The following is a 9229-nucleotide window of genomic DNA, read 5'->3' on the forward strand; positions in this document are numbered from 1 at the left end:
TACTTTTAGTCCCAATGTATTTATAGTTTGTATATCTTATAAGGTTAGATATACTGAGTTCACTATAAACAATGCTCTGATACCAATCTGTCACACCCCCAAACCAAGGATGGCGGAAACGTCCGGGGGTGGAGGACTTCATGTACAGTATCACAACAACGTGTATAATAGTGCTCAAAGTAAATACAACCATCATAAATGTAATTGGAAAAGTTACACCAAAGTATATGTTTACATGTTTCAAAATCAATTACATTATGATGACAAAAATAAATTGTTGACGGTTTAACGTCCCATCCTCAAAGCGCTGAAGTTTTCCTGTTTCATTGATTTCCTGAGAATACAAGTAGTTTTGAAAAAGTGTCAACAATTAAGTTGGTGAGTTCATAAGAGTTTTGTTTGAAGTAGAAACCATTTTCCTTATAAAATCGATAGAGTTTGATTTCCAGAAAATCCAATATTTTCTTAGTTAAGTATGAATAGACTATTTCTATATGATGCGTTAATGAACCCTAGAATGACCCGTAGATTTCCCCTATAATCGTCCAACGTATATAAGTTATATAAAATTTAAGTTAGATAAAACGTTGAATATAGTGGGTCTGCCCTAGGTCCACAACCCAACGAGGAACAGGAGATGAGGCGGGCCCCACCAATTCTAAGCCAATCAAGACAAAATTCTTATATGAGTCAGGCATATATGCTTAGCGATTATGGTTGAAGTCTAACAATTCTAGATGAAATATAATTTTAATACGAAAATAACTATTTTATGTGACCCCTGTACTTTGGAATGTACGCCATTCATATGAAAACCCGGTACTTTTCCTCAAAATGTGAAATGTAAGTTTTTATGTTATGAAATAGTGCACCCTAGAATTCCCTATAGATTCCTTCTATAATTTCCTTGTGTATATAAGTTATATAAAATTAAAGTTAGATAAAACGTCGAATGTAATGTGTCTGCCCTAGGCCCACAACCAAACGAGGAACATGAAATAAGGCGGAATCACCAATTCTAAGCCAATCACGACTAGGTTCTATACAACTCTAGCATATACACTTAGAAATTATAGCTGAAAACTAACAATGCAAAATTGATTGTGGACTTAAATCCAAAAACCGGAACCAAACCCTAGTGTAGTGTACAAAATAGTAATAGTGACTGTGAACATAAACTATACATATCATAGTTCATCAGATAGTGATAGTGACTAGTGAACATGTACTATGCATATTATAGTTTACCAAAAGTGGTGGTGATGGTGAATATAACCTATACATATCATAGTTCATAAAATAGTGATAGTGGTAGTGAACATGAACTATGCATATTATAGTTTACCAAAAGTGGTGGTGATGGTGAATGTAACCTATACATATCATAGTTCATCAAATAGTGATAGTGGTAGTGAACATGAACTATGCATATTATAGCTTATCAAAAGTGGTTGTGATGGTGAATTCCTTTCTTTTAATTAAGTTCGTAGTGTAGATGAAACATAAACTATACCTATTATAGTTTATCACTTTGTTTGTAATATATATATATATATATATATATATATATATATATATATATATATATATATGCCATAACTATACGATTAAAACTAGTGTGTTCGTTTGTGGGGGTATAATGGCTTAACTATACTTATTATAGTTTATCATAATTATTCATAGTGGTAATAACTCTTTTGTATGTGTAACAACTTTAATAATGTGTTTGTTATGTAAAAGAACCCTGAACTATACCTATTATAGTTTATTAAATATTTGTTTGGGTAGTGAGCATAAGCCTTACTTGTCATAGTTTACCAATGTTTGTATTTTAATGGATATAGCCTTGTAATATCATTTATATATTTACCATACTTATGGAGGTAAGAATCCATTTGTTAACTGGTGTATATCTAGATACGAATACAAAAATGTCATATATTGCAACAACACATAATCACATAATGATGTATACCTTGCTCAACATGTTACAAGGTGAAATGAAATTTATAGTGTTTTTCTGTTAATAACATTTTCTGTAACTGTTATTGGAAAATTTGTAGAAAAATCATAAAATGTCCAAATCAATTTCTGTAACTTCTGAGAGTTTGGAAAATGAGTCTAGTTTGTTCATAATTTTTATTATAAATTTTAATGACCTCTTACTAGTGTGAAAAAGTCCATAATCACAGACTGGTCCGGATTGATGTTTGAAATGATAGGCAGTTTTGTAAAAATCACCATAAATTGTAGAAAAATCGTATGGAGATGTCAAGTAGTCATTTTAAATCTAAGAAGTGGAACTACTTGTAAATAAAACAGTTTTGAAAACTAAAATGTTTAAGTAGTCCAAAACAGTCTATGAATGGAGTTGACCTTTTCTGATGAAGGCTGTAAGAAAATTTTAGTTATGTTCTTGGTGTTTTAACTTGTATTCCCCCCCTAAAAACTTGAGAAAACATGAAAATGTAGGGGTATGAAATCACCTTGAGTGATTTCAGTAGATGGATGATGGAGAAAAGAAGTGTTCAACTCAAGAACACTTCGGAGAATCACTTGAAGGTTCGAAGATCTAACAAGAATGTGATGATGTTTGTGTAAGAAATCAATGATTTGAGTAGAATGAAGTACAATAATCACAAGGAGGGTGAATTATACTTACCAAGAATGTGAGAAAGCTTGATACTCAGCCTTGTATCTTGAATTTTGATGGAGAAAGTTTGAGAGAAAAGTGGAGTTGGATCCTTGGTGAAATGAGAGCAAATGAGAGAAGTGAGGAGAGAGAATGGTTTGTTCCAGCTCTAAAACGTGGGAAAGGGTGATAATTGAGTGGAAAGGACATTGAAGTGACCTAGGTAAGGTGGGGAGGTGTGGCTGGTCATAGAGTGGGTGTGGGAGTGGTTGCTTGTGTCATAAGGTAAAGCTAAGTCAACACTCCACTTCTTTGTACTTTACCCACTAGATTTTATTATTTAAATAAAGATTTTCATGAAAATATGATTAAATTATGAATATATAGGGTTCATTATGTTAAAATATGATTTTGGGTGAAAATCCCGTGTTAAAATAATTAAAAACGTGTCTTAAACGCAAAACTAGACGAAAACCGGGAGAAGAAGCACTTCCAGCGAGACCTCTCGGTCCTAGGCCGAGGTTCGGTCCTTGCTGGTGCCGAGTCCGAAATGAGGCGAGACAGAAGGAAGCGAGAGGGGAGGCTCGGGTTCGGTTCGCATGCAGGGTTCCCTTCTGACCTTCGCTTTTGATGCCTTCGGTTCGCAGGTTTCGGTCCTAGAAGTAAGAAGCGAAATGGACCGAATGAACAGTAGCTTTGGGTTCGGCTCAGGAGGGTTCGGTCCCTAAGAGGACTTTCGGCCGTGAGAGGGGTTTCAGGTCCTTAAGAGGGGTTTCAGGTCCTTAAGCCTATTTTTCTCGTTTTTACCCCGTTTCAAGCCGTTTTTGACCCAGTTAAGGGTCGGAATGACCCGAATGACTTTAAAAAGTTACGGAAACTTTTGAGAGAGATTTGGGAGAGATTTCACATACTTTGAGAGATTTGGGAGAGATTTGACATTCTTGGAGAGATTTCTCATACAAAGAGATATTTGAGAGAGATTTCACATACTTGGAGAGATTTGGGAGAGATTTGACATTCTTGGAGAGATTTCTCATACAAAGAGATATTTGAGAGAGATTTCACATACTTGGAGAGATTTGGGAGAGATTTGACATTCTTGGAGAGATTTCTCATACAAAGAGATATTTAAGAGAGATTTCACATACTTAGAGAGATTTGGGGGAGATTCTCGATAAGAGGAGATAAAGTGAAAACGATTTAGAGAGGTTTCATTTGTGACCTTTTTGAGTGTCCGGCTTCGCAACGCAAGGTACGTAAACCCCATTAAGCCTTGTTTAAGGATCTCACACACTCCCAATGAGTATGCAACATTGTTTTATTGGTTTGGTTCGACACTTACCATAATTTTAGGTTAAGGAGATCTAGATGTACGTAGTTTTCGATTTATGATCTCTTATTAGAATAGCGAGTTGTTTAGTAAATACATAACGTGGGCCCTAGTACACAAGGGTTAGTTGGGTTGACCGGTTTGACTTGTTGACTTTATTTAACTTTGAATTGACCCGAATTTGACGGTTGTCACATATCATCATCCAAGTAACCTACTGAGTCAACTCAGACGAGTCGGTTTACACGTCATCGACTCACTACCGAGTTCACTTACTTGGGCACTAAGGGTTAGGTGGTCCCCTACTATATAAATGGATGGTCTCTTGGAAAAAACCCTAACACTTTGTTACCACTTCCGACCAAACATAACTCGACAAACGAAAATAGAATACTCGTGTTCCCTTTCACTGTCTTCCATGGAGCCTACCCCACCACCATCACCAGATACTATAAACTCCAACAAATCGATTAGCTCAAGAGACGGGCTATACTTGAACGATTTACACACGATTTTCTGCGAATGTGGTGATAAAATAGCCGAGCAAAAAGGTGAGGTGGAGCGCATGAAGGAGGAGATGGGTCGCGGTTACCTTCATTCCAGGGTTGATGTCCTGAACATGCAGCAAAGGTTCGAGAAGGTTGAGAAGCAGATTAAAGCTATTGCGTTGTTGGTTGTGGGTCTTGTCGTGGTGATGCTCCTGCTAATGATTTGCATCATTCACTTGATAGTAAGCAAGTAATTCTCAAGGAGGTGAATACTAGTGGTATGATAATCTAGTGTTCGTCGTAATCGTCTATTATGTTTAAGGTTTTTATTGTAATATATGTTATTAGGATTGTGTGTGTTCATTTGTGTTTGCGGTAATCGTCTATGATGTTTGTGGTAATCTAGTGGTGGTTGTTTACAAATGTTTTTTGAAGTCCTGGGAACATGTAACAGGCATTTTGATATTATCTTGATGAAATGTAAACACCTTGAATGCGTTTTGATTTGTTGGGATCAATGTTCTTGATTAAGACTAACGATTTGGACACTTGGTTGGCTTAACTAGTGAAAATTAATTGTTGTTGGTACACCAACTGTGACAGATGTTAATGAGGTCAAACATTGGGGTAATTTCGTCAAGGGGTATTTTCAGAATTTACAATTTTTAAGAGCTTACTTCCTTACCCGGCTGGGATATTTTCGTCATTTGCTCTTTATAAGTACTTTACCTCCTTTACTCGCCAGTAGATCCCATTTCTTTATACGTGTTCTTGTTTGCATTTTAAAGTTAGCAGCTCTCGGAAATAACGAAGCAAAAATGGTGAAATGCTCATGTGGATGTTTGGCCATAATCAGAATGTCTTCCACTCCATCAAATCCTGGAAGACCATTCTATGCTTGCCCCACTAAATTTTGTTTGACTTTCTTTATCAAGACACTATATCCCTAATTTATTTGTTTTTATCTTTGCATTCTACACTTCTAACTTCTCAATTGATTTTGTTAGGGACCTCGTAATGGTTTTATTGTTGGGTAGAAGAAGCAGACACTAAAAATATGAGTGATGAAGCAGTTATGATTGCATGATTGGCTAGGTCAAAAAAGAAGCTTGAATCAAAGATTTGGAAACCGAAGATGTCTTTAGTTCTAAGTTGGATTATTTTCTTTGGCATAATTGTGTACAAGTTGTAACTCGTATGTAGCTGTTTTTTATGTCCTTGTCAGGGAAATTGTTATGGTTATTTACATTATCCTTGTAATGACTTTCAATCACTAATGTCAATAATAGACATCAATGCCATGTTCACCTAGAGTAAATGGGACCATATATATCCAACACTAATGTAAATAATGGACCCCAATACCATGCACGTCCATAAACACAACACACCATCATAAGGACATTGAAACCTTTTGCATACATAACACCATAGTGAGTTCATAACATAGAAATTTATATTAGATTAAAATTAAACAAAAATAGTACAGAACATAAAATTGAAACACTTAATCCATCATTGTTTAGCATAACCAAAGTGACTACATAACACCACAGTGAGTACATAACATAAAATTGAAAGACTTAATCCAACATTGTTTAGCATGACCAAAGTGAGTAGAAAACATCAATTAAAACACTTAACCCGAAATCAGTTGTCATAAACACATTGACTACATAACGACATTGACCACACTTAACCTATTCTAGTTCCATTGGCTTGTCAATAGTGTGGCCTTCCCCATTGTTACCCTCAACCCGTGTACCAAGTTTTTTCTTCAAAATTCTTTCCGACTTCTTTCTTATCTTGACAATTACCTTTTTACCCCTCCCTCCTATGTCTTCCTACCATTGCTTCTTTCCCCAACATTACCATTACAACCCTTTTTACCCCTCCCCCTTTATCATCTATAACATCATTTCCTTCTTACCACTGCTTCCTTCCCCAACTTTCCCATTAATGCCCTTATTACCCCTCCCTCCTTCCTCATCTGTTATACCTTTTGCCTTCTTAGCATTGCTTCCCTCCCCATCAATAACATTTGATCTCTTCCTTTTCCTTACATTTAGTTTTGGTGGCTTTTCATATTTAGAACATGTAACCTTGTTATGTCCTGCTTGTTTGCATACACTACACATAATCTTTTTCCTAACCTTTGACACAGTATGTCTAGCACCCCTTTCACTTGAATCCTTTCTTCTATTGACTTTAGGTCTACCTGGCATTTTTCTTTTCAATGGTGGCAAAGGTGGAATGAATTCAGTAGGTGGCCACATGTTGCTACCATTCATCCCACGCATAGGATACTTGTAGGTGTTCTTATAAATTGCTCCATAGTACATTGGATCCACATAATTACCAACATCACTGTTAAGGTATGAGATTGTTGCAACTGAATGCATACATCCATACCCATTTAGTTGCCACACTCTACATGAACAAGTTTTCCTATCTACATCCACAATGTAAGACTCTTCCAAATTCCTTGTTTCAAACTGGTTTAAACCAATAGGTAAAACCTGCCAATACCTGATGCAATGGTATAAAAGTTAGGGTGTATAGTGGAAAAACTAAATAAAGTATTAATAGAAAAGAAAAAACCTTTGAACTTTTTTCAACTGATTCAATAGGATTGTAAAGGCTGGGAATGGTTTATAATCAGGCCATGAACAACCTTTGATGGTGAGATTGAATTGCTTCTCCATAACATACAACCTAATTTCTTCTAACATTGTGATTATTGGTTTTTTCCTTGCATCTCTAATGACATTGTTGAAGCTTTCAGATAATCCATTTTCAACTGCATCACACATCCTCCCCTCTCTAAAGAAAGCTCTACTTCATGATTTTGGGTTCTTTTCCATAAGGTAGTCAAATGCTGTAGGATTTAGTACTTGTATTTCCTTCATTGCTGCATTGAATAAAGGTTCAGTTGATGCTTTGCAAGTTGTCCAAAACATCCTCTCATAATGCACACCAGTGAACCTTTTCCTAAAGTTGGCAACAATATGCCTTGCACACTGTCTGTGTTCAACATTAGACATTACTTCATTCACAGCCTCCAATAGCCCCTATACAATTTCAATTCATATGTTAAGAAAATGGAATTTTATTAACAAGAAATATGAAGTATAATAAGTGATTTACCTTATGTTGATCTGACATCAGGGTGATACCACTACCATCATCAACTTGTAGATCATCTTGAAGATTCTCCAAAAACCATTTCCAATTTTCTTTATTTTCCACACACACAACTGCCCATGCTATTGGGAAAATATGATTGTTAGCATCTCTTCCTATGGCACATATAAATTCTCCACTACATAATCCCTTTAAGAAACAACCATCCATGTTTATTACTCTTCTACAACTTCCTTTCCAACCTTGTTTTAGCCCCTCAAAGCATATGTAAAACTTACTAAAATATGTCTTCCTATCAGACATACTGTTGACATCCAATTTGACAGTTGATCCTGGAATTGATATTCTTATCTCTTCACCATATGACCAAATCTTGGCATAATGCTCAACTAGTGTATCTTCAATAAGTTCAATTGCATATTTCTTTGCTCTTCTACACTGTCCCATACTCACATCAATTCCAAATTTTTGTTTTACTTCTTCCTTTAGTAGCCTAACACTCATTTTTTGTTTTTGTAAAAATTTGGATGTGAAATGGCTACCAATCCATGCATAGCTTACAATTGACCCCATTTTAAAATTTCTAGCACAATTATGGTCATCTATAAGAGACTTAATCTGAAAAGAATTTTCCTCACTCATCCATGAAGCCCACAATCTAAACTTGCATTGCCCTGAACAACATTTAACTAAAAGCCTCCTACTATCATTTTTTTGTAGCACAATTGATATCCTTTTGCAACAACATAATTACACAACATATGTTTTAATTGTTTTGGATTTTCAAATCTCATTCCTAACACAGGTTTTTGTTTTTTCCAATGAACATTTTCATTAAAAGTTGTTACCTCCTCATGAATTGGGTCGTGTTCATCCATCTAATCAAATGGATCTTCATGAGATGGATCCTCTTAAGGTGGAGTGTCTGGAGTTGGCTGTTCCTTGGGGCAGAGCTTGTTCAAAAATAAATCATTCAAGGTCTTGTTCATGGGGATGCAATCTCCATCTTTAATGTTATCGTCCAAATCACCTTGCACTTATACTTCATCTAGGTCAATGCCTCCTTCTGTCTCAACATTCAACTCTTCTACTACTTCACCTAAACCAGAAAACTTGTCCTCGGGGGTGCATACTTCAGCCATCTCATCAACAATCCATTGATGAACATGAACACTAACATGATCCATGTACACAGAAATTACACAACCAGAATCATAACCTACTTCGATAAACTCCTTGTAGTCTTTCTCAGTTGCTATTATCCTCAGTCCTTTATGGAACTCACTATCGGGCATGCAAAAGTACACATCAACACATGTCTCGTTTGCGAATCTCTGAATGAACACTAGAAATTCGTTTTTGTGCATTCCAGCAAAATCCACATCCTCAAACCTTTGCTCCACTCCATCTGAGTAACTGATCACTGGATACCTCATAAACAAACCAGAAAATGAAGATTTATCTTCATGTAGACGGCCATAGAAAAAATCCAGGTTTGATTTTTGGATGAACAGTAGAAGAAAAAGAAGATATTGGGGTCACCGGGTGACCCCTTCACCTTATAAAAAAATGGCCTAATTAGCCGGTTAAATGTTAGTTTATGCCCTTCTCAAGCCAAAAAATAAAATAAGGGAC

General features: G+C 35.9%; 2 protein-coding genes across 2 annotated transcripts; both read right to left on the reverse strand.

Moving 5' to 3' along the window:
• Positions 1 to 6357: 6357 nt before the first annotated feature.
• LOC145098234 (uncharacterized) lies at positions 6358 to 7263 on the reverse strand. Its single transcript, XM_079035890.1, has 2 exons — positions 7052 to 7263; positions 6358 to 6979 (listed from the first exon to the last, which is right to left on the reverse strand). The coding sequence occupies exons 1-2, from the start codon at positions 7261 to 7263 to the stop codon at positions 6358 to 6360; spliced, it is 834 nt and encodes a 277-aa protein (XP_078892016.1).
• Positions 7264 to 7290: 27 nt separating this feature from the next.
• Positions 7291 to 8098, reverse strand: LOC145098235 (uncharacterized). The gene is made up of 2 exons (XM_079035891.1): positions 7598 to 8098; positions 7291 to 7521 (listed from the first exon to the last, which is right to left on the reverse strand). Exons 1-2 carry the CDS (start codon positions 8096 to 8098, stop codon positions 7291 to 7293), a joined length of 732 nt encoding a protein of 243 aa, XP_078892017.1.
• Positions 8099 to 9229: the final 1131 nt, after the last annotated feature.

This window comes from Lactuca serriola, chromosome 4 (assembly GCF_051521515.1).
Source record: "Lactuca serriola cultivar US96UC23 chromosome 4, Lser_US96UC23_V15, whole genome shotgun sequence".
NCBI lineage: Eukaryota > Viridiplantae > Streptophyta > Magnoliopsida > Asterales > Asteraceae > Lactuca > Lactuca serriola.

What these genes read in the sequence shown, in the direction of transcription:
- LOC145098234 (XM_079035890.1), bottom strand. Translation starts at nt 7,263, where the DNA reads ATGTGTGATGCAGTTGAAAATGGATTATCTGAAAGCTTCAACAATGTC. An exon ending in CAGTTGAAAAAAGTTCAAAG is followed by an intron (nt 6,980 to 7,051) that starts GTTTTTTCTTTT and finishes CCATTGCATCAG; the next exon opens with GTATTGGCAGGTTTTACCTA.
- LOC145098235 (XM_079035891.1), bottom strand. Translation starts at nt 8,098, where the DNA reads ATGAGTGTTAGGCTACTAAAGGAAGAAGTAAAACAAAAATTTGGAATT. An exon ending in TGATGTCAGATCAACATAAG is followed by an intron (nt 7,522 to 7,597) that starts GTAAATCACTTA and finishes GAAATTGTATAG; the next exon opens with GGGCTATTGGAGGCTGTGAA.